General features: G+C 35.8%; 4 protein-coding genes across 4 annotated transcripts in view; 2 read left to right on the top strand and 2 right to left on the bottom strand.

Moving 5' to 3' along the window:
- On the bottom strand, nt 1–9,728 carry LOC107599445 (E3 ubiquitin-protein ligase MARCH2-like). Its single transcript, XM_016291030.1, has 5 exons — nt 9,583–9,728; nt 7,275–7,545; nt 6,956–7,160; nt 2,341–2,550; nt 1–1,440 (listed from the first exon to the last, which is right to left on the bottom strand). The coding sequence occupies exons 2-5, from the start codon at nt 7,448–7,450 to the stop codon at nt 1,282–1,284; spliced, it is 750 nt and encodes a 249-aa protein (XP_016146516.1). The 5' UTR covers nt 7,451–7,545; nt 9,583–9,728; the 3' UTR covers nt 1–1,281.
- Nucleotides 9,729–11,282: 1,554 nt separating this feature from the next.
- On the bottom strand, nt 11,283–17,559 carry LOC107599444 (ras-related protein Rab-11B-like). Its single transcript, XM_016291029.1, has 5 exons — nt 17,434–17,559; nt 14,517–14,712; nt 13,098–13,291; nt 12,929–13,009; nt 11,283–12,437 (listed from the first exon to the last, which is right to left on the bottom strand). Exons 1-5 carry the CDS (start codon nt 17,471–17,473, stop codon nt 12,292–12,294), a joined length of 657 nt encoding a protein of 218 aa, XP_016146515.1. The 5' UTR covers nt 17,474–17,559; the 3' UTR covers nt 11,283–12,291.
- A 2,161-nt stretch (nt 17,560–19,720) lies between these two features.
- On the top strand, nt 19,721–21,661 carry LOC107599471 (interferon-induced protein 44-like). Its single transcript, XM_016291067.1, has 7 exons — nt 19,721–20,231; nt 20,369–20,417; nt 20,494–20,689; nt 20,788–20,940; nt 21,022–21,193; nt 21,313–21,413; nt 21,491–21,661. Exons 1-7 carry the CDS (start codon nt 19,721–19,723, stop codon nt 21,659–21,661), a joined length of 1,353 nt encoding a protein of 450 aa, XP_016146553.1.
- Nucleotides 21,662–23,825: 2,164 nt separating this feature from the next.
- The window catches only part of LOC107599470 (interferon-induced protein 44-like), a 5,672-nt gene continuing 4,073 nt past the window's right edge, over nt 23,826–25,424 (top strand). Inside the window, exons 1-2 of the mRNA XM_016291066.1 lie at nt 23,826–23,966; nt 25,124–25,185. Of these exons, the coding sequence (XP_016146552.1) occupies nt 23,826–23,966; nt 25,124–25,185 (203 nt within the window). The remainder of the gene's footprint in view (nt 23,967–25,123; nt 25,186–25,424) is intronic.

Here is a 25,424-nt window from a genome sequence, read left to right as displayed (position 1 = left end):
TGAATGGTGTTCTGCAGATTGTTCTTGCACCAATACGACACACATCTAAAAGACGCCTTTGCCTAAATACTGTAGAGTCATTCATGGATGACGGTTTCATTACTGGTCTGGCAATGATGTTTAGCTATTTGATTACTTCTTCCTCTGCGGCTTGACCTGCATCTTCCACTAAGTAAACTGCTACAAAATCCCAAGTATGCCTTCCTCAACATCGGCCATTTGATACCTTCTAAACAGCACAAATAGGCAGAGCTTACAAAATGCATACTGTAAACACACAAATACATTTGTCTTCAAACACCAAAAAAACAAAGGAAAAAAAAAAGATTTTGAAAATGATTCTGAACTGTAGAGGTCTGTTTGCATCTGCACTTACTACAACTCGACAACATAAAGTTGCCACATATTTGCATCCCAAAAGCGTATACGTATCTACATTTGTTCAGCTCACATCTAGGCTACGTTGTCAGAAAATGCTACGACTTTAGAATCACCGCATGTTGTTTTACATTGTTCGGAGACCATTCGGTTCGGAAAAACAGCCCACAGCATAATCATGACAATGGCGGCGTGTTATTGCACTCTCTTTTTTTGTTTTTGCCTTTCTCGCTCTGGATGAGCTTGAGCGTCCTCTACGCCGCAGCAGATATACATCAGCCTCCACATTCATTGCTCAAGCATATGGCCCTGTAATACCCATGTCGATCGAAGCTTAGAGCTTACTTGTTAACTTAGTGTGTATATATTTATACATTTATATCTTGACTAAATTGTATAGGAGTCACAAGAACTAAGTTCGCTTAGGTGCGACTCCGTCGGGTTCAGATGGAAAGTACTTGAAGGTAGGAGAGTAGAAAAACTATATATCGAAAACGAAAGAAAGGTTTGGTTTTAAGCTTCAGCAGCCGTATGTACTTGAGTCATAATCCCCCGCCACTGTGCTCAAAGGAATCGTCTATACACATAAGTTAGTTTTCCGATTGTTTCAAATACAATGCATACTGAACAGTATGGGGCCTCAGCCTGGCTGTTCAAGCCCCTGATAAATAAAAGGTGTCTTTAAACAACACACTCATAAAGGCTCCAAAAATAAAACATTAAAAGAGACTGGTGAAAAAAATTTAAATAAAATAAATGAAGTGCTCACATATTTAGATAAAAAGGATTAAATAGAAAATAATGCATCCATAATGCCACGGCTCTAGTTGACGAAGCTGCGTCAAGAACATGTAGCACGCTAATACCACCGCGATCGGGCCCCGTTCCCCCGTACCACGTCTCTCATACTATGGTCTCGTCTGCTGTCTTTTTCAGCAGCTTTGTGGAAAGCAAGGAATGCTGGGTAGAGTGTGCACCCTTGGTGTCAGGAATGAGCAAGCGGACTTTCTGATTGGTTCGTCTCCACTCTGAGTACAACTGACAGTGGTAGCGGAATGAGACCTGCAAAACAAGGACACTTTTTCACACTTTTGGTTAAAGGACCAGGTCCTAAAATGATGAATTTCATGAAAAATATATCTGGGTGACATTTCACGCCAAAATTAGAAGAAAAAGTATGAAAGTATGATTTTTTTTTAAATTACAGGAACATTCTCTCCACTCTCCAACTGTCATTACCGGAATATAATGAGAATCATCCTGTCAGGACACCATTTTTTTTGCATTAAAATCAGCGGTTTAAATTAAAGGTGTTACAAGAAATATTACAGCATAAAATAGTAAAAAGTAAAAAAAATTTATGAATTACAGCAATGAGAAAGTTTTTTCTGCATTATGGTAATAAGAATGATTTTTTTTGCATTGTGGTAATGAGTATGGGATTTTCTTTGCATTATGATAATGAAAATTTGTACAATACAATAATGAGTTTTTTTTTTCATATTAATGAGAATTTATTTGCATGCATTAATAAAAACCAGATTTTTTTAGTGGTTACCATGTTAGAAGCAAAAAAATAAAAAAGCATTATGGTAATGAGAATGAGATATGTTTTTGCATTATGGAGAAGAGAACAAGATATTTTTCATTGCACAATAAAAATGATTTCTTTGTATTATGGTAATGAGGACAAGTTTTTTTGCATTTCGGTAAAGACAACGAGATACTTTTGGCATTGCAGTACAACAAGATTTCTTTTTGCGTTCTTTGCATTTTAAAACATATTTTACACAATTAACAGAAAGCATTGTTTCTTTTACTTCCTTTCTATTTTTGAGGTGAAATATGACCCAGACATGTTCAGATAAGTCTTTGTGTGATTCCCCCAAAATGAATGTCAACATCCTGCTTTAGAATAAAAATGTCAATGTAATCTGCATTTAATTGGATGTAATACACTACCAGTGTCCAGAGGACGTAGATGGTGAAGAGTGCGATGGTCAGAGCGATGAGGCCGACTGCCTCCAGGCGACTGTTGAAGTGCAGGTGGTCCTGTGCACCCCGTAGACACAGCCAGCCTGAGATGGCTGCAAGGGGCGTTATAAACAGGAAGCACACCATGTCACAGAAGAGGGTGCGCTTCTCATTCCGGGGGCCCGGGTCCCTGAGCCACTATTGAAAGATGATGTGAGGTTTACTGATGATGTATAGATAGACTTTTGCCCAATACCAAAAATTATATGTTATGACCAATAACCAATATCATGGTCGACATTCTTTGTAAAGACCAGTTTGAAAAATATTTTACCACTTTTTAACTTAATTCGTTATCAATATTGGGTCCACAAGTGCTATTCAAAGGTAAAGTAACTTATTTAAATGTATTGTTTGGATAATTTTTCAACTGAGAAATGTGTACCTAATCAATTAGACATGACAAAACTGAGATGAAAATAGATCAATTCAAAAGAACATAAATATACAGCATAAATAATGTCAGCAGTAATGATAACACCGCCCTGCATCATATTTGCTGAATATGAAATCCAATATTTGTTTCTTTTGATTATGATATGAAATACGAATGCATTTGCATTTCATAGCATTTTTGCTTTCAACAACCATTTGTTAGGTGAAGAAGTCTTGTATTATCCCGTAATCATCAAAAAACTGCCTTAAAAGATATGATTTCTACCTTCCTGTGCCAGGTTACAGCTATATGTTCAATTCTTAGCCGATTTTTTGTATTAATGATTCTGAAGGCATTATGTGATGGAGAGACCTTAAAGTTGTCTTCCATCACTGTTTTTACTGTGTTCTTATTCTTTTTGGTTCATTTGTTATAATATTTACGGGGGTATTTCCTGATCTAATTGGGTGGGCGCGGCAAAAAGAGGTGTAAACTTGAGGAGAAGCACTCATGTTAGCTAATTTATGGAAATATTTGTGCAAATATGTTTGATTTATCCGTCCTTTTAATGGCATTAACTGTATTTATCTACTTAACTCTTGTTCTCAATTGTCACGTATAAATCATATTGTGAGACAAGAGTTTATTTAATAAAACAAAGTATGGTCCAATTTGTAAGAGTGGGAAAAATGTGTATTTAAGATGGTAGAAGGAAAGAGGCGGACAGAATAGGAACCGTTCTTTTGCATCTTCTGGAGCACAAAATGATTGTCTTGATGAGTATCCACGTAAACAGTCGGTTACGTCTTAATTTGTATCTTTGTATCTAATGTCTCTGAGATAATACGAATAGTCGAGGAGTTTGAGAGTTATAAGTGAAGTGGGAAAAAAGTATGGGGGTGAGTTTCATACAGTGCTGAGTGGCTTCTGCCTTTCTTTCTTTGCTATGCATTATAGTTGTATGAGTCTTAAAGACACAGTTTAGCCAAAAATGGAAATCCTGTCATCACATATTTCACCTCATCACCTCACCTCACCATCATCTTTTGTGTTCTGCAGAAGAAAGAAAGCCACACAGGTTTGAAACAACATGAGGGTGAATAAATAACAACTAATTTTTTTAAAAGTATGTAAATGTATTACTATTGTGCATAACTTCAAAACATATTTTTATTAAATTATCTTTATCTCTAATAAAGTGTTAACAAAAATATTATTATTTAATTATATGTATTTGGTATAAATAAATCCTGGCATAAATTAACTTTAGCCTCTTAGGACAAAAAAAAGTTCAAAGTTCCAACATTTTTAACATTCCAAACATGTTTCAAATGTCACTTCCACCACAAAATGCAGAGAACACATAACTGACAATATGATGGAAATCTTAAACTAGTAACCCCCCTGAGTGAGGGTGAAACCCTAGAACTGCCCCTGCTGAAATCCCTGCAGGAATAAATATTTAATCTATGAATGTGGAGGCAAAACTAAATATAAGGGTAAGAAGAGGTAGAAATTGAAAAAGCTCTTTAACATAACAATTGCTCGTTACCACTTTTTACAGTGGGAGGTAAACGTTTAACATAAAAGTTTTCGCATTGCGTTCATATTCTGAGTTTGATCTTTTAATATCACTAATGCATAAGCCACGTTAAGTGTACATAACAATTGCTCGTTACCACTTTTTACAGTGGGAGGTAAACGCTTAACATAAAAGTTTTCGCATTGCGTTCATATTCTGAGTTTGATCTTTTAATATCACTAATGCATAAGCCACGTTAAGTGTAAAAAAAATCCACTCCGATTACGGTGATGTTGTCTTAGAAGTATAATGTTTATGGCAAGTGAAATGTGAGAGAAAATTGACTTTCCCTGGTTGTTGTTTTAGAACATTAAGTCACGTTGAGAGTTTTTCACATGCTTTTCCACTCCACTGCACTACCTTTGCATCTTTTGCAGTGTCTCGAGCATGATACAGCTTTCCAGAAATGCAGCACTCAAGTCAAAAGAAGTTTAAAAGTTTGAAAATGTTTTTTCTAAGTTCCACTAAACGTTGTTTGATTTGTGAATGCCTTTTAGAATGTATTTATATACAAAAATATTTTTCAAATCATGTAAAGAAAGAGAAAATTTTAGCACTCCAAACAGGAAAAAATAGGTCAACGTCTGCTTGCTTGCTCGTGTCCATCTGCTTTTAATTCACATGCACTTTGCACTTTTTGCACGATGCAATTCTTAAAATAAAAAAGCTGTTTTTGTAGACTTTTCCAATCTTGAGTGGATCAGTGTGCGGTTAGCCACCCTCTTGTTCATTTTCAAATCATGTATGCACAGCATGTATCACTTAGGGGTGTACTCACTTTTGTGGCCAGCGGTTTAGACGTTAATGGCTGTGTGTCAAGTTATTTTGAGGGGACAGCAAATTTACACTGTTATACAAGCTGTACACTCACTACTTTACATTGTAGCAAAGTGTAATTTCTTCAGTCTTGTCACATGAAAACATATAATAAAATATTTATAAAAATGTGAGGGGTGTACTCACTTCTGTGAGATACTGTATATATATACACACACACACACACATGATTTGAAAAATATTTTTTGGAAATCAGATGCATTAATAATAAAATACTCATACTGAATATGTTTTCTTGTTTCAGTATAATAACCATGTATTTATAGCTCAGTGCATATTATAAAAAAGCACAGGTCAAAGATGAAAACAGGTTTTCAAGCATCAAAACAATAAAAGTTTAATACAGCTTTAAATGTTTAAATGTAATAGAATATGTGTCCTGTTTAACTTTATTTTATCTGCTAAACAATTATAACTATTATATATTTTTACCACGATTTACAGAAGTGACCAACTAAAATGTAATTCAGTGTAATAATAGCTTATTTACCAAAAAATAATGTCAGACATATTTACAACCAGAATCATTAGATGACATTAAAAGATCATTTTAAATCTTTGCCACTATCCTTCAAACCACTAAGTTTTATCCATTTGTCAGCAAGAAGTTTTTCAGCATTTAAAATATTATAAAAGTTTGTATGATCACTTTTTCTTTTATATATTTTAATAATTAATTAATACATTATATATTCTATTCTATTAATTTGTTTACATAAATATATGTTTCGCTGAATGACAATGGAACATTATATCAACCACATTTTTGGCATTTTGACATAAAAGTTATTTAAAGCATAAAAGTGGACACTAGGGCTGCACGATAAATCGAAATGGAATCGAGATCGCGATTCGACAGAAGCTGTGATTGTCATGCGTATCTTTCAGTGAAGCACGGTTCTGTGATCAGCAGTAAATCTCCATCCAAAGGCCAGAGGGCGCTCTCGCGCTGAAACTCCAAATACGCCTCGCAGAAGAAACCCAGAAAATGCCTATCGCTGCAGCTGAATAAACAAAAGATTCAACTGCTTTCATTGATTCAACGTGACTAATAAACCCACGACTACGGCAATATACGGTTTATCGGAGTTCTTATTATTATAATTTTCATTAAAATAAAGTATATTTATAATGCAATGCCTTTATAACTGCTTAAATACTATGAAATATGTTGCATGCCTTATTCTGTGTAAGAAGTCACATCATCTCAGAAGGATTTATTTCAAACACTCGACTGACGTTATGAAGTGAGTTTGGAGTAAAAATATGTTATTAAATGTGGTATTTTCACATGCTTTCAGATGGAGCAGCATTTACTTCACAGAGCCGTAGTTCACTGAGAAGCTATGCAAACAGCTGTCATTATCGCAAACAATTTCATAATCGCGCAATAAAATCGTCTGCGATTTTTTTGCGTAACTTGTCAGTGAACTACGGCTATGTGTAGTAAATTCTGCTCCATCTGAAAGCATGTGATGATGATTCCCAGCTGATTACAGAACCGGCTTTACTATCAAAATGCGCATGACAATCGCATTCGATTAATCGTGCAGCCCTAATGGACACTTGCATTTACTTTGCTTTCTATGTATATGAAATCACTTATATAAATTTCATTTGATATGGATGTCTTGTCTTTGACCCATATATAATAAATTATGCCATATAAGCGCACACGCAAGTAAATGTACAATGGCAAACCGAGGTGGAGCCATGCAGATGTGGCTAAAGGCATTAAACTTTGTTACCTCTGTGAGGGGTCGGGGCCGGCGCTCAATGGTAAACTCAGTGTGGCACAGCTCACAGTAGCTGGTGTTAGAGGAGGACAGCCATTTCTCCAGGCAGCTCTTGTGGACCGTGCCCAATGTGCCGGTGCAGTCGCACGGGGAGAGAAGCCCCTCGCTGTTGCACACGTCTTGACCCTCGTGGCAGATCCGACAAATTGGCCGATCACTAACAGAGAGGGGAGTTAACAGCTTTATCTTTAGGCCACTGAAACACACATCACGTGGAATTCAAGTCAAAACCTTTTTAATATTCCACAAAATATTGTTTAGATTTGTCTACCTCTGGGTGCCCAGGGCTTTGATAACAGTAGATAGTAGATGTCCATCCTTGGCCGTGACCTGGGTGACATACTGGGCCCGGCGGTTTTCAGCATCCTCCACGGTTTTTGACAGGGCAGCGTTGCCAGTGCAGTCGCACAGGGAGCCTGGGAGGTGGCAACACTCCCCTGTGGTCATTTCGGGGACGTCCAGGAGGGCGGGGGGCAGGGAAGCACCGGGTGGAAACAGGGAGCAGCCTCGCTCCCACACCTCAAGTCACAAAGACCCTACCACTGCAGAAAGGAGGAGCATTTACAACAGTTACAATAGGGAAATTTCTACAGCAAAAATGGTCAGTTGTCTATTAGCAATAATGTAGCAATGTATGAAGCGCCGTTCAGACAGAAATCACTTTCAAACTGCAAATACCAGGTGCAACTAATGTGTGGTACATAATGTGGATTCCTACTGAAATTATGCAAAAATTCGCCAGATAAGAGTAAATGTGTCAAAGTGTAAATCACTTTTTTTCTGTGAGAGGAATATTGTGTGTTCAATGCAAGTTCAAACAACAGAATTAGTGGCATAGTGTTGATTACCACAAAAAAGTCATTTCAACATTTCCCTCCACTGAGACACTTAAAACGGAAGTGCATGTGGCCAAAAGATAAAGTAAACTAAGATAAGACTCACTATTTTAATAGTACACAAAAAAGCATAGCGTAAAAAAAACACTAGCATTTGAGTAAAGTTACATCCAATTTTACAACCCTGTTGCCTTGACAATGTTGTAAACCCTAAAATTACCTTTAAAAATAATGATTTAAATTGAAGTGCTTTAACAAATCATAAGCTTCACATTTCTGCTTTTAAATCATCCAAAAATTGGCCCCATTTACTTCCATTGTAAGTTCCTTACTGTAAGTTTGATTTTTGCTTTGTCTTTTTTTATTATTATAATTATTTTTCAAGTCAAAACAGAATGCATTAGAGCTTAATTTGTAATTTAAATATATATATATATATATATATATATATATTCCATCTAGAGTTGATTTTCATGCCCATATTTTACTTTTAACTTTCTTTCTGATATAAAAAACACAATGTGGCACACATTTTTGTGAAACAATACAATTTAACCAAATCGTCATTTACAAAACACCCACTTATATTTTATGTCATATCCGGCTATAAACATACATGCATACATACACATACAATTTATTATATATACACACACAAACACTATTTAAATTTTGGGAATATATATATATATATATAAATATATTTTTTAAAAATTGAGCCCCTGTACATTTCTGATCTAGCTTCCTTGAAACACAAAAAAAGTAAACTTCTTTAAATAATGATAATTTTTGAAATCATTAAATCAAAAGTGAATGCAAACAGATGCTGCCTAGCTATAAAGAATGCCAAAAAAGCACTTACAAACTTCCAACAACAAAAAATTGTGCATTATATTCCAAGCTGCTTTGTATAAGAAACCATTTATAATCAAAAACTTGATTTTGACTGATTTCCAAGTTAGGCAGCTGTAATTACTACAAGCTTGCACTGTATGAAAGAGAGAAGCTTGGACATTCTTCAGAACGTCTCCTTTTGTGTTCCACTGAAGAAACAAAGTCATACAGGTTTGAAACAACACGAGGATTCATTTAACATAATATATCATTATTTATAATACATATCAATCATATTGAGGTTAACTTAGTCTATTAACTGAACAATACACTAAAGAAGACGTAGTGAGCCGCCTATCTACAGTGTTTTGGGGTACTGTAGGTTTTGAAACATTATTTAACACATCCTTTGATGAATGGCAACTCGCTGGATTATTAAATCCAGATTATGAATCCACTGATCAAACCAACAACATATAACCTTTACTTTAATGGGAGTGTATGGACAGAAATAGAGATGAGAGAATAACCAGCATAACTGCACTGCTATTTTACATGAAATCATCTACATTTACTGCCATAACATCATTGCACATTTAAAGCATCTGATCTAGTTTGATCTGATCTATCAAGCTGTCTGACACTGGTCTAGTGAGGGCCTTTGGCACACAACACAAGCTGCCAATTAAACATCAGTTTCCTCCAATACAGCGCTAAACGTTTCTTACATTTCAGACTACTGATTTAAATCGAAATTAAACCGATTCGATACGTATTAAGACAAAGGCAGAGTGAATGTGGGAAAATGCAGCTGCATTAGGCTGCTAGTTACATTAGCCATGTAGCAAAATATTCCATCAAAGCCTGGGATTAGAGATTAAAACATAATTTCTTGTCGTCTAATCGTACCTTCTGATTTTCCATGCTGAGCTGGCGCCTTTAAGGGTAAATTCCTTTTAAAAGTGGCGCTTGTTTGAAAGCGATAAGGTAAAAGTACAAGCCTTGTTTTGGGTTTCTTCCCTTCAGCAAACGGCTCGACTCGGCTCGGCCTCCTACCGTCGTCTCTGAGTAGCGCCGTGTACGATAAGAGCGTAGAGGGAGGCGCTTCCGTGCGCAGCGCTGCTTCGGAATTTTCCTAAACGGCTTTCGTGAATAGCCGTCATCCGAGAAGTGCCTATTGTTGTTATTTCTAAGGACTGTTCACTGCTCATGTGAGGCTTTATGTGTTGGGATGGAAATATGGTTTGTCTTTTTAATCATTCGTTAACTTAAATACTTTAGTATTGAGTCTTTATTTTTAGCAATACTGAACAAAATGTGCATGTTTATGCATAACTTAATATTAATATTTTTGTAGTTTTATATTTTAATAGTTTTGTGCATAAAATACACTTTTATTCACTTCTTACAAAAGTGTTTTAGAAATGTAATCTAAAAAGGTTAAGTATTTATATATACAGTATATGAGGCGTCATTACAACCTTTTTAAAAAATGTTTAAAAATATATATATTTTTAATTTTGTGTAAATTTATTTCTTTTGTCATTTTCTACCAGATTGTTTAAGAATATTGCTTAAAAACGTTGAGAATAATTCTTTAATTTGTCTTTTATTCTTTATTTCAGCAATAGTGAGCAAGATATGTTCATGACTAACATAATATTTCACTTTTGTACACATTAAAAAAATTGCACTTTTATTCCCCATCTTTTGTCATTTTTACCAAATTGTTTAGGAAATGTTATGTTTTCTTCGATATGACATTTTTTGAAACTGTGAACAAAATTACTATACTTGAATGTCTTAAGAAATATTTAGTTTTTAATTTTGTTTAAATTACTCCCCTTTTTTTACTCCATTTTTTTCAGACTAAGAATGTCACTGAAATCATTCTTTAATTATTATTCTTTTATAAAAAATATACTTTATTTTTAGCAAAAGCAAACAAAGTGAAAACGTTTATGGCTAACTTAATATTTCATTTTTCACTGTTGTGCTTAAGAAAGAAGTACCTTTATTCCTATTTTCACCAAACGATTTAAGAAATGTCATCTAAAATTTTACATTTTATTTCAAATGTTCATTCATTGATATGAGTGGTTTCTGAAAAATTTATCTTAAACAATACTTTAGGTTTTTAATTTAAGCAAATTTATACCTCTTGTCATTTTTACTACATGTTCTAGATTAAGAAGAACATTTAAAAGTTTTTTTTTGTTTGTCACTTTTAGTTTAAATTAAAAAATATATATTTTTTATTTTAACAAAGTCCTAGATTAAAATCCTGAAAAAAAATAAAATAAATAGCAACTGTATAATGCAACCGTTTTATTGCTTCTGACTACCAAAGCCACAAGGAGCCACAAGGAGACGTTTACCATCATTGTCTGATTACAGACATCAGTTTTACATGTAGCCAGACATGTCAACTTTACTTAGTATTTCAGCTGGTATATTCCTTTGAAGAACTTATGACATGGAAACTAAACAGACTGCATGAGTCATGCCAACCATGTGGCACATGACACTTATTCTAAGTACAGATTCAGACACACTTTTTTTTTTTTTTTTCACAACAATATTGTGAAATATGGAGTTTTTAAAAAAAAAAAAATCACGATTGCAATTGTGACAGTTATTTGGTTTATTTTCCATTTTAATGTAACCTGATAAAAGGCAAAACAGCTGTTGTGACTTCATGGATGTGTAAATGTCACATAACCACACTTGAAAAAGGCATCTTAATCACAGTATGGGAAAACATAAGGCATTTCCAAACTAGCCGTATGACTTAGTCAAACAATCGAATATATAGTGACTTTTTCACTGACCATCTAAAACACTGCGCACCATTGCATTTTCCCACTGAAGAGCTAGAATACCTCAGCAATGCAATGAATAGTTTACATACATATATATATATATATATATATATATATAAAAAACTGTTATTTGAATAATTTCTCAATTCATGAAATGCTTTATAGACGCATTCATATAACTGCTATATATACGGCAATCTGAACGCATTGAACAAATTGCGCAACTTCACACCCATCAGCCCTGGCGTAAAATATTGCAGGATAGGACTAAAGGTGTGATGTATGAAATGTTTAATGAATTGAAATAAAGATGACAGCAGCCCTCCTTTGGTATCCGCACGATCCAAGACAAACTCGATTTTCTTTCCAAAAAACTGGCCCTTTTAACCCAAGTCAGGGATCTGGCTCAACAGACGGCGGGCGTTTAGTGTGGATCCCAGCGAATAACCATCAGAGGAAGCCGAAGACACACTGATCCCTCACCATCCCTTTTTCCGTAGGAGCGGATCACACGATCAGCGCCCAAATAATCACTTTTGCCAAGCAAATGTGAATTCAGACAGTGGATAATAGAAAAAAAAACGGGGACAAACAAACAAGAGCCCCCCCAAAACAAGGAAAAGGAATGTCACCTAGAGATCCACGCTTCTAAGGGTCGTCTAGAATTAGCGTGGAAATCACAACGAGGTAAAAAGAGGAAAGAGCCGTAGCCATAGCACAACACACAGGAGCAAAGCCGAGATAAATAGAGGGGAACTGAAGCACAAGGGTGGGGTAGAGCCGGGGGGAAGTGGGGTCACAGGTTCTGACAGCACTGAAATTTGTTGCCCTTTAAACCATCGGTAGTGGGCGGCACACTGATGTCCACTACGTTGTTGCCAGGAGACTCGTCGTGCATGGACCTGTCGGCGATCTGCTTCTGTGATACGATCCGATAGATTTCTGTAACAAAAAAGAGACATTTAGTTTGAGACGCCCACTGGGAATGTATTAAGTTGCAGTCATATTAATGCTGTACAGTGGGCCAAATCACAGAACATCCTTTCTGCAGGAATCCACGTAATCAGGAATTTCGCAAAAGGACAAAATATTTCCCCTCATAGATTTTGCATTGAGTTCACATTGGTAAATTCTCTGTCGAATTCTTGGGCTTGCAGGTAAAAAAAATCCAATAATTTCAACAGGAATGCACGTGCTCATGCGGCAAATTCTCTGGCTTGATTTGAAAGTGAATTTTCTACGCAGATTCTGTATTATTTTTGAGTTGGTCACATGAATTCGCCACATTCCTCCACTTTGTTTAGAAGCAAGCAGACGAGATCCAGTCATTTCAATAGGAGTCAACGTAATCTGAATTGCGCAGATTTTTGTCCACTAAATTTGGCTGAAAACTGGCTAATGTGACTGTAATTGGAGTTACAATCAGGACCCACCTGTTAGTATGTTTTTAAATGCCTCCTCCACATTTGTGGAGTCCAAAGCCGATGTTTCGATGAAGGAGAGAGTGTTCTTCTCTGGAAAACACAAAATGAGAGATATTTTAACAGCTCAGGTAGATCTTTTCGTACTAAACAACATGAAAATGCAGGAGGAGATGCTCACCTGCAAAAGCTCTGGCCTCATCGGTGGGTACGGCCCTGAGGTGCCTCAGATCACTCTTGTTGCCCACCAGCATGATGACAATGTTGTTATCCGCGTGATCCCGCAGCTCCTTCAGCCAGCGCTCCACATTCTCATAAGTCAGATGCTTTGCAATGTCATAGACCAAAAGAGCTCCGACTGCACCCCTGTAGTACCTGTAAAGGAGACCCACGTAAAACATATACAAAAAATTTATATTGTACAATAACATATTCATAAAGAGGCGATAAATGGGTGTAAATGTTTGCTCTGACAATGATTCAACCATGATGCTTTACTAAATGATGCACTGGATTAAAACAAATAAATATTTGTAATCAATTCTGATATTTTAAATGATTAATTATACTATAATATAATTAAATAATTGTATCAATAACTTTTATAATATTATGGGCCATACATCAAATAAATTATTTTTGTATTATTATTATTTTAGTGATATTATTCTATAAAATCACTTCTAGAATTATACATTTTATTTTTAATTATAGTATAATTATACTAATATTGCTCTGACAATGATTCAACCATGATGCTTTACTAAATGATGCACTGGATTAAAACAAATAAATATTTGTAATCAATTCTGATATTTTAAATGATTAATTATACTATAATATAATTAAATAATTGTATCAATAACTTTTATAATATTATGGGCCATACATCAAATAAATTATTTTTGTATTATTATTATTTTAGTGATATTATTCTATAAAATCACTTCTAGAATTATACATTTTATTTTTAATTATAGTATAATTATACTAATATATACTATAGTTAGTGTACAAGATATAACTTTAAAAGAAAATGATCCTATTATTAAACAGGATTAAAATTATACTCCACATTAATTCTACATTAATTAAATATAATTTATCAATAACTCTAAAATGTATGTACTTACTATTGATGAATTATTATTATTTAAAATTATGAGTTTTTTAATTTTAGCAATAATTCTAAAAAACTACTTTTACATAATTATAATTATTTTATTTTTAGTCATAGTATAATATTACCATATTTCTATAAAATAAATAAATTAATTTATTATTAAATAGAGCTAAATTAAATATACTATTAATAATTTACTTAAAAGAATTTGATCAATAACTTTAACATTACTTTATAGATTTATTATGATAAACCATGAAGATATGTGAACCCAGTGGCCCATACAGACTGATAGGTGTGAATCAATCAGCCCATAGAGGTGATGGGTGTGAGCCAGAAGGCCCACACAAAGGACATTCAATCTTGTGCACTGAGGACCCTACATGGGAGGTCCTAACAGTTCTGTACTCTGGTATAAACTTTTGTCCCACACACAGAACTTTGGATTAAGATTTAATTACATCTTCATGTACTCACGCTGATGTGATGGCTCTGTAGCGTTCCTGTCCCGCTGTATCCCAGATCTGAGCCTTAATGGTCTTGCCGTCCACTTGGATGCTGCGAGTTGCGAACTCCACACCAATAGTGCTCTTGCTCTCCAGGTTGAACTCATTCCGAGTGAAACGGGACAACAGGTTACTCTTCCCCACACCAGAGTCTCCAATGAGCACCACTAGAAAACAGAAGAAAACATCAGGCTGTTTGAACAAGACAATAAACTTGATATCAAATAATGCTTCACAGCTGCTCTTATAAACACCATATCCATAGGGAAGATATCATAGCCATCACCAAGGCCGCAGAACAGAAACAATCTACCATGTGAGTCTTTGAAAGTAAACCACAAAGCAAAGTGTGTACCCAAAGCTTATACAATGTCATCATTTGAAGAGCAGAAACACACTAGATTAGACGGCCATCCTGGTTGAGTCTACATGAGGAGGCCAGAGAGATAAGAGAGAAGCCGTATTCTACCAACGCACACTTCCACTGTCACTTTTGCCTTCGCTCCATCAATTTGACACCATAAAAATGGAAATACAGGCCTAGCCAAATTGTATAAAAAACGAGAAATGCATAGAAAATATCAATCAACTCATACTGTGTCCGTTGCAACGTGGTCACCATTCACTTTCTCTAGAGGAAACCTGAAGTAATTCACAAAATGGTTTTTGATAAACATCTACAAAAAATGGTCAAAGCTTTCAACAAGAAATCTTAAAAATAACCGATGTGACACGTTCGTAAAACTGCAACAGTAATCTGTGGTTTTGTCACATACTGAAACACTTTTCAAAGGCTTGGTGCAAAACATGAACCTGATGTGGGAAGGAACTTTTAAATATAACATTTTTATTTTATCACATTATTTTTCATCCAAATATGTTTTACAATGACATCATGATCATCTACAGTTGTCAATTTCACATTACAGAGTTCATGTGTCAGCTTAATGTTTTAAAGGGGTCATACGATGTTGCTAAAAAGAACATTATTTTTTGTGTATTTGGTGTAATGAACTGTGTTTATGCGGTTTTAAGTAAAAAAAAAACATTACAACTGTACATTATTGTTTCTCCTCTATGCACCGCCTTTTTGAAACAAGTCGATTTTTACAAAACTCATCGGTCTGAAAAAGCGAGGTGTGCTGTGATTGGCCAGCTATCCAGTGCGTTGTGATTGGCCAAATACCTCAAGCGTGAGATGGAAATGTTACGCCCCTCACATACTGTTGATGCCCTGTCCCGGCCGGAGCGACGAGACAAAAACATGAAAACCCATTACAAACGAGGCATTTGTTGCATCCAGTGGGGACATAATTACTGATTATAATGACTTATACTGTCTTTTTACGCGTTGTGTTGCATTGCATCGTGCCACGTAAACATAAAACACATTTGTGATCAGAGAAATGACAAACAACAAGTGCTACTCTACTGCCCAAAACTCGCGTTTGAATCATCAGAGGCAAATCCTTTAAATGTAAACGTACTTACGCGAGTCAGAACTGCCGGCATTTTAGTCTAACGTTACTCTCCCAGGATCAGGAAACAGTCCTCCATAAATGTGCTGCACACATCTGGATATCTGGGTTAAACTGTTCTGGAACAGTGTTGTAAATACCACTGATTTCTAGTCGTGTCCTCTTTTGGAAGACCAAACAAAGTAGTTTCGCTTTCACAACGGAAAACACAGCGGCCTAGCGTGAGGGGAAGCCCCGGCTTAACGTGCGCTGAGGCCGGGCTAGAGTGAGCTGAGGCGGCGGGGTCGAGAACGGCACGCCCGGCGGATCCGACGAATGAGCAGCAACCACATGTGACGGACCCCGGGCTAGATTCCGCTTCGTCCACGGTGAAAGTTGATGTATTCCCTCGGCGCACGGATCAGCTCCAGGCATGACGAATCGGATATCATCCTCTTTTGGAAGACCAAACAAAGTAGTTTCGCTTTCACAACGAAGCACACAGTGTCTTCACGACATGGCTGCAGCGTCAACAATACTACAGCGAGAATAAAAGTTACGCCTTCTTTCTTTGCGTGAACATTTGGGCGGCGTTATGCAAATCTTCCCACATAGTGATGTAGACATGTGGGGGCGTGTTAGAACGAGACGTTTTAGGTAGGTGTGGCTGACTCTGAACTTTTATAAAGAATATCTCTTTGGATTTGAGACTTTAGTCTTTGCAACTTTACAGATCTTCTTTATGCACCAAGAGCTTGTAACACTCCAAAGAGAAAGGAAAAATTGAAATCGCATCATATGACCCCTTTAACTAAATCACGAGCTGTAAAAGCTACAAAAATGCTTATAAAATCAGGTTAATGACCAAATTTGGCCTGTTTGAACATCAAGAAGCTACTCTTGTGTAATAAACGACAAAAAAAAAAGTTTGCTAAGGCCTAGCAATGCAACCACACATACTATTAAGCAACACATAACTAAACGACCTGAAAAGTTCACGTTTGTCGACGTTTTTGGTATAGCAGCAAAACCTGCTGAAGTGAACTGAATATATTTAGTTTGTTGTTTTGGGACGAACTGATTGAATTAAAACAGCAGCTAGTTATTTCGCTCATTTTAGCTTTCACTCCAGTTTTAAAGCTATCTAGCTCCTTAGCTAACATAATGCTGAATAAAAAAGCGATTTCCATTATTGTTTTTCATACTGTCGAAAGACGATGCAAATAAATAATATCACTATTCAAATGTATTAATCTACTTTCAACTCTTGATTCTTCGAAACCGGTTAATATTTCGATAGCTAACGTCAGTATACTAGCATTCCAGCTAACCCAGCTAGCCACAGTCATCAGGAAACTTGCTGTTTTTGTTGATAATAAAGCAAAACAAACCACGTTTATTCTTCTTTTTGATAGAGTATAAAACACTGACCTTTAAATAAATAATCGTATTCGTCGTCACGGGTCCCCATTGTTGGTTTACCGCACTAAAATGTTGTTGGGCGACAGATCTCTCCTGATTACCGATGTCCGATTCGTGAACGAATCGTTCTTCTGAATCGGATCTTTTTAATGATCAGATGAACCGGTTCATGAACCGGACGAATGATTTGTTCACTACCTAAGAACCGTCTGTTTCAAGACAGAGCTGGTATTATACAAATAGATGAAAACATGCAAAAACGTTTGCAGCTGAGAGTTTGTTCTAAATGCACATTTTGCATTATATTAATCTATTTTTGAATTCTTTAAATAAATGTTTTAAATTTCCCTGTGCACAATCAAACACAAGCGTTTACAGAGACAGATAAGGTGCAATTTCTGATCCGACCAATTAAAATACCTTCATTGGTGTATTCCAGAGGCTATTTGGGTTTTTTAGTATTATTATTAGTAGTAATAATAATACTAGTGTTAGTATTGATATTAGTAGTACTAACCAAAAAACTGTTTAACGTAAGAATATAGCTTTGGGTTAAAAATTGGTGGATGTCATTTTTCTCTGCATTACATACAGTACCTTAAAGAGTTTTCTGTGAAACAAAACTTAGATGTGTCTAGAATAGTTAGCCTATCCTAGTTTTTAATTTTTTACAAAAATTACATTTGACCAAAGGGGCATTTTGCCCCTCAGGTGGGTAAAAGCAGGGTGGGGTAAAATGCCCCCCTCTCTGACAAATAATTTTTCTTTATACATTATGAATTTACAGCAAAATCAGAGTATAAGCAGTTTTAGCTTAACATTAAAAAGACAAGCTAAAATAGTCTAACAATAGAAAAATGTGAATATGCATTAATGAACCATGTTGAAAATCAGCCTATTAAAAAAAAATAATGTTGATGCTGGCTAGCTAACTAGATAGTTGATGCTAACTTGGAGGTAATTTTTAAATATAAAGTCCAAATATTTTATTCAACCACCTAGTTAGATAACATTTGATGGAACAGCCTATAAAGATGTGATGCTCAGAAAATGGTAACTACAGTAATTATGATAGTGCTGCCATGGGGGCATTTTACCCCAATATACAACTGTGATGTTCTCCAACACAACAAGCTTTACAACACTTTTTCTTACTGCTGAAGATTAGATCACTAGCAAGTAACAACAAAAGTGTATCATGAGTTTACCCAATGGTTATTTTGGGAAAGAGAGTATGGCAAGGGGGGGTTTCCCCTAACTCTACCCTATAGTGATCTGCAATAAGTGAATAATCAAAGAAGTGAAATAAAAATGAATTGGCAAACATTAAATAGTCTAAATGTAACGTGCTCGTTCTCAAAAGTTAGTGTAAAGAAAATATGTGATGTTTGTAAATGTAAATATAACACTTATCACTGAAATATCACTACAGATTACAAAATAGGTCTACACGCTTTAAAAAGTAATTTACTAACATATTTTGTTAAATCACACAAGGTTTGTAACTTAATCTAAATACTATATAATACTTTGGACTACTTAAGGGGGGCGGTTTCCTCCACTCCATCCTGCTAAACGTAATGTGTTCTTGGCAGACACAGGAAGCTCACCATGTCCTTATGTGTGTGGTGCACGAAGAGTAAGCTATTTGTTTCGTGCACAATACCGCTACAAAGGTAAGCCGATATAGAAATCATAAAGATATTTATTATTCTATGCATTTTGAAAGACAAAAACTTAACTTAATGCAAAAACTTTACTGTAATTCTATCGATTTCAAACGAGAAAGTATTATCATATCTAAAATAGTTTTTTTTACAAATTGCATTAGGCCTACAGTGATAAAAAAAAAACCCGAAACAAAACTTTTTTATGCTGTGCCGTTTCGGTTTCAATTCCAGATAAACTGACTAGTTTCTGTCAAAGTGTCGCTTGCCCATTTGTGTCCTTTAAAACCAAAGATCCCTTTTCAGTTTTTAATTCTTCCATTAATACACTGTTAAAAAAATTCGAAGTTGTAAATAAAACAAAGATTATTGGACATTTTACAAGAAAATAGTGTTTCGGTATTATTCCTATACTTCAAAATTTTGCATTTAATTCAATGCTTGCTGTTTCTTTGTAATTATTAGTAACATTTTCTAGCAATTTTTAAGTGAAACTTGTTTCTGCACACCTTTTTTCAGTGTATTTAGTAAAACGATAAAAAAGAAATTCATTTCATTTTTCAACTAAAAATACATTTTATATTTGTATTTAAATTTATATATGCATGCTGTTTTGTTTTGCCTTAAAGATGCAAAGACGGTATGGAGATTTCTTCATGGAAGAATCCCTCACTTCTGATTTAACAGAAGAGCAAAGTAAGCAGCTCCATGACCTGCTGGGGAATGTGAAACTGTCTCTTCTCTACAAAGCTTCAGTTCATGGATATCAAGCTTCTGCTTTCCACCAGCGATGTGACCGTCAAGGTCCCACCTTACTTGTGGCCTACAACCGTTCAGGCTACATCTTTGGTGGATACACTAGTGTAGATTATACTCGAAACGAGCAGTGTATTACTGATGAGGAGGCTTTCTTGTTCAGCTTTCAAGGCAAGTTCCCTGTCTACATTAAAGCAAACAGTGGACATTATGCACGTTATGACAATGCTGGAATGCCCAACTTTGGCCAACAGTTGTATTTTTGCAAAAACAACCAACCAGTTGTGTATATTCGAGGAGGTAAATCATTCAGTTTTAATGCTGAAAGATTCTATGGGAACGACACTGTGCTGACTGAATGTGAGGTCTACAAAGTGAAGCAGAGTAAGTCTGTCATCAGAAAAAGTGTGGCATGTTGTTGTGTAAAGTAAATTGTATAAATGTATGAGTCCAGTCTCTAAAAATGTACTTGTTTAGTTCAATTACTTAAGCAGAAGTTAATCATCTTTATTCAATATTAGACCTTCAGACCAAGGAGAAGCCATGGAGGAATATTCGATGGACATCTATGTAAGTTTGCAGTGTTCATTCATTGCTGCTCATTTAATACAGTAATTGTCAATAAAAAAGTTGTGATTTTTTTTAGACGAAGAGATGAGCTCATGCAAATGATGAGGGATCATAAACCCCTGGTGACGTCTGTCAGCCGTGTTCGAATCCTAATGATCGGTCCTGTAGGTGCTGGAAAATCCAGTTTCTTCAACTCCATCAACTCCATCTTCACTGGTCATGTGACCAACAAAGCCATGTCAGGATCTGCAGGCACTAGTCTCACCACACAGGTACAGATTCAACAGGATTTATAGAATAGCGTTTCCTACAGAAGTCCCTCTTCAGTCTGAGGAATGTCTCCTGATGTGATTCTCTTCTTGGTTGGTAGTTTCGCACATATCCAGTGAAAGACGGTCGTGAGGGAAAGCCGTTGCCGTTTGTGTTGTGTGACACCATGGGACTCGAGGAGCAAACAGGTGCAGGACTGGATATTGAGGACATCAGCAGCATTCTTCAAGGTCGCGTACCAGACCGCTATAAAGTAAGTGCACTCATCTCCAAAATGAATGAACGGTGAAGTATAGTAATGCTGTTTGTTTCATGCCAAATCCTCTTGATTCAGTTCAACCCCATGGTACCTTTTCAACCTGATGAGCAAAATGCCTCCAGACCTGCATCTCTACAGGAGAAGATCCACTGTGTGGTGTACGTGATAGATGCCAGCAAAATCTCCCTCATGTCCGACAAACTAGAGGAAAAACTTGCTGTGATACACAGAGAAATAAGCTCACTGGGTAAGTGATCTCAACGTTATTTCAAGGCTAAATTATAATTTACTTATGACACATACCAAATGTTCAATTAGCCAAAAGCGAACTCTTATGCAAAATGTTGGTTATTGACACAATTTCAGGCATTCCCCAGATGGTCTTGATGACAAAAGTAGATGAAGCATGTCCTTATGTAGAGAAGGACCTTTACATAATTTATCTCAATTCCTACATCAAGTCAAAGGTGAGAGGCGGTCACATGATCACATGGTCTGTTCCTACAGGACTCAGAGTGAGGGAGGTGTTGTTTTGTGTCTGCAGGTGCAGGAGGTGAGCTCTCGGTTGGGTGTGCCGGTGTCTTGTGTGTTACCGGTGAAGAACTACAGTCAGGAGCTGGAGCTGGAGCTCAACTGTGACGTCCTGCTTCTCACCGCTTTACAGCAGATGCTTCGCTTAGCAGACGACTATCTGGATGATGTTGATGTCCTTTAGGCCATAAAATGCTGCAGAGATAGGGATTTATTCCTCTTGATAAGCAAAACGAGTAGGCTAATCTTAAATTAGAAGATTTTTATTCTGTTCGGCCAGATCTTTCATAATCATACATAATATCCATTTAAGAAAATGTTGGGAAATGCCAACAAAGTTCACATATCATTTAAGCTGTACATTTCATTATAATTGTTTGTCGCTTTTGTTGTTGGAATATTGTTGTGCCATAATCAGGTACATAATACTAGAATTATGTGTTAGAATTCAAGATGCTAAAATCTGTATTAAGAAATGCTTCTTTTGATCAAATTAAGTTCAGTTTTTGATGCTTGAAAGTTTCTTTCAGGACTGTGCAAGATTAAATTGAACAATAATTAATTGAATACAAATGACAAAATTATATGTATATATATATATATGTGTGTGTGTGTGTGTAGAGAGAGAATATTTAATTAATTAATATTAAATATTTACATATAATTTAGCATTTCTATTTAAATGTTAAATTAATAAATAAACGATATATATATATATATATGTAGAGAGAGAGAATATATATTTAATTACATATAATTTAACATTTCTATTTAAATATTGAATTAATAAACAAACAAACAGAATGCAGAACTGATTAAGCTATATATGGGCAAATGTAGTAAATATTATCTCTATACTATTACTGTACTATGCGTCTCACTAGGTGTCTAATATTCACCTTCCTGAGTTACAGCTGTGGCTGATAAGGATGATAATATCTATAGAGGTAATAATCGAGTCATTATTTTGGTGGCAGTCCACGGTTTATGATCAATTCTTCAACTTAACCATGTCCTTCAATGATAATAAATCAAAAACAATGTACACCACTCTCAACAACAATTGCAAATTTAATATTATTATTATTTAACATTAAATGTAAGTGATTTAAAAAAAAAAAACATGCCAGGTTTTATCAGCTGATATGATCACCATTCATTTTCTCTAGGTGAAGCCTGAATTCACAGAACGGGTTGTAAGTAATGTAAAGAACATCTAAAAATTGGTCAAAGCTTTCAACAAGAAATCTTAAGAATAACCAATGTGGCACATCTGTAAAACTTCTACAGTATTCTGTGTTTTAAAGTTCTTTTTTGAACTCCAAAGGTTCAATCTCTTCTTAGAGTGTACTCTCTCATACTGTAACAATTTTTTAAAGATTTTGTGTCAAAACAGAAACACAAAATTGAAAAGGAAGACGTATGGCATTAGGGAAATTATATGAAGCCTATAATTGTTTTAAAGAATGACGTCATGGTCATCTACAGTTCATTAACACTCGCAAAAGACTTCCATATCCTTGTTTGTGGTCAATGTCCAAAGTTAATGTCAATTGTCATCCAGTGTGGTAATGAGGAAAAGAGAGAGCAGCTTGAAATCGTGCTGTACTAATTTTGATCTTGTATGAAGAGCATTTCAGTGTTTTTTTAATGCAAAGTAGAAAGGTAAGCTTCAGAGTCGATATAAATATCAAAGGTAAATATTCAATGTTAATGTTCTAGATTTTACCACAATTTAATGGACATGCTATAGTTTTCAAACACGCAAGTCTTTTCTCAGATCTAAAGTATTTAAATTTTAACAAACTGTTATTAAATTCAGTCATTCATTCTTTGTCGTGCATTTCAGTTTCAATTCTAGTTAAATGGCCTAGTTTCTGAAAGGGCATGACTAGCCCATGCAAACTAGCTCTGGGCAAACACTGTTTATGGTAAGGCTTATTCATCTGCCATGTTAGAAAATAATGTTAACGTCAAGATATTACCATACTAAAAATGCATAAGTTTATGTAGAAATGTGCATTAATTAACGAATTGCACTGTTAGTCAAAGTTAAAAAAAAAAGAAAAAAAAGAGTAAAAGTACTCAAAGTAAAACAGTGTGACTGTGATTACTTCTATAAGAGTAAAAAAATGAAACACAACTAGTCAGAACAAAAACAATTCTGACTAAATAAGAATCAATAAAAAGTAAATGAAAGTAAACAAAGTAAATTAAATTTGCATATTTTTTGTGCATACACAAAATATTTTTTATTAAATTATATATAATAATATATAAAGAAAATGTGTGTAGCCTATGTATTTTTGTCTAGGCTTAAAGATTAAAAAAAGGCTGAAAAGCTCAGCATGGCTCCTCACACTTCTAATTCAACAGATGAGCAAAGAAAGCTGCTCTGTGCCTTACTGGGGAAAGTGAAACGGACTCTTCTCTACAAACCAGTTCAGTCCATGGATATAATGCTTCTGCCTTCCACCAGCGATGTAACCGTCAGGGTCCCACCTTACAGCTTACAGATGATTCCTTACTGAATCGTTACTCATTTAAAATCTATTGATTTCTTCAGAAAAAAAGTGTTGTGTTTATTAAGCAGCTCTTTATTCAACTGTGATAACATGGGTGTCACGTTGTGTAGCAGGCAGGAAGACAGAAGATCAAGTTTCAAACACGCAAATTTGAATAATATCTCCAAAAGCAGGCAGACAGGTTGTAGTAGGCTACACACAACTTAGGCTATCCTAATGAAGTGAAGTGACATGTGGCCAAGTATGGTGACCCATACTCGGAATTAGTGCTCTGCATTTATCCCATCCAAAGTGCACACACACAGCAGTGAACACACACCCGGAGCAGTGGGCAGCCATTTCAGCAGTTGGGGGTTCGGTGCCTTGCTCAAGGGCACCTCAGTCATGGTATTGAAGTCCATGAGAGCTTCACTCCCCCACCTATAATACCTGCCGGTACAAGACTCGAACCCGACTCTCTAACCATTAGGCCACAACTTCCTGGACACTAATGATTACAAATGATGAGCAAGCGACATAGACAAAGGAAACTGAAAACTGATGAAAAACATAGGCTACTAATAGTCCGTATAACAAACCTAAAGTCCATGAACTAAAACTAACGAACATAAGCAAGGCGCAACCTTGTGCCGTAACAGAACAACAGATGAACAGAGGGATGTAGGGGGTTTGGGAGGGGGTCAAAGAAATGAGGGCTGGTGGCAGGAGGACGACGAAACCTCGGCGGCGAAGATGGAGGAAGTCCGCTGGCACAGACCCAGAGCTCCCAAGAGCTGACAGCCCACGGCAGAGTCAAGGGAGGGTCCCAAGGTGGTGTGGAGGCTGACGACAGTTGGGTATGGAGATAGAATTGTTGCATAATTCCAAATAAATAGTTTACGATCCATAAATAAATGTAAAGAGATTAACTGTCACAAATCAAGCCTCCGTGGCTCCCTCCGATCCCCACCAGAGGGAACCCTCACCGGAGTACTAACTGTTCCTTAGGACTTCATTTCCCATCATCCCATGACGTGCTGACAATCCACAAATACGTGGACTCCACCCACCGTCTACTCAAGCCAATCAGATAAATAGTTATTACTATGTTACTATTGTTAGCCTACTATGTTGTAACATAGTTGTTAACATATGAGACGAGTTCATTCAATATTTCTTTCACGGAGAAAGCAGACTGTGAAAGGTAAGCTACAGAGTCGACATAAATATTTCTGAAATATAAAAGTATTTCACATTTTATATTTTATTGAATAAAGGCCCCTGAAGCAAATCCATGCGTTTTTGTAAGAAAAATATCTATATTTAAAATGTTATAAACGGTCATCTCTAGCTTCCGCTAACTGTACACATGTTCACAATATTTGTGACCCCCCCCCCCCCCCCCCCCCAGCACAACCGCCGTGCACACCAAAAACAGGAAAA

This window comes from Sinocyclocheilus grahami, unplaced genomic scaffold, assembly GCF_001515645.1.
Source record: "Sinocyclocheilus grahami isolate Dianchi unplaced genomic scaffold, SAMN03320097.WGS_v1.1 scaffold267.1, whole genome shotgun sequence".
NCBI lineage: Eukaryota > Metazoa > Chordata > Actinopteri > Cypriniformes > Cyprinidae > Sinocyclocheilus > Sinocyclocheilus grahami.
The sequence above is the reverse complement of the archived record's forward strand: the minus strand, read 5'-3'. Positions and strand labels throughout refer to the sequence as shown.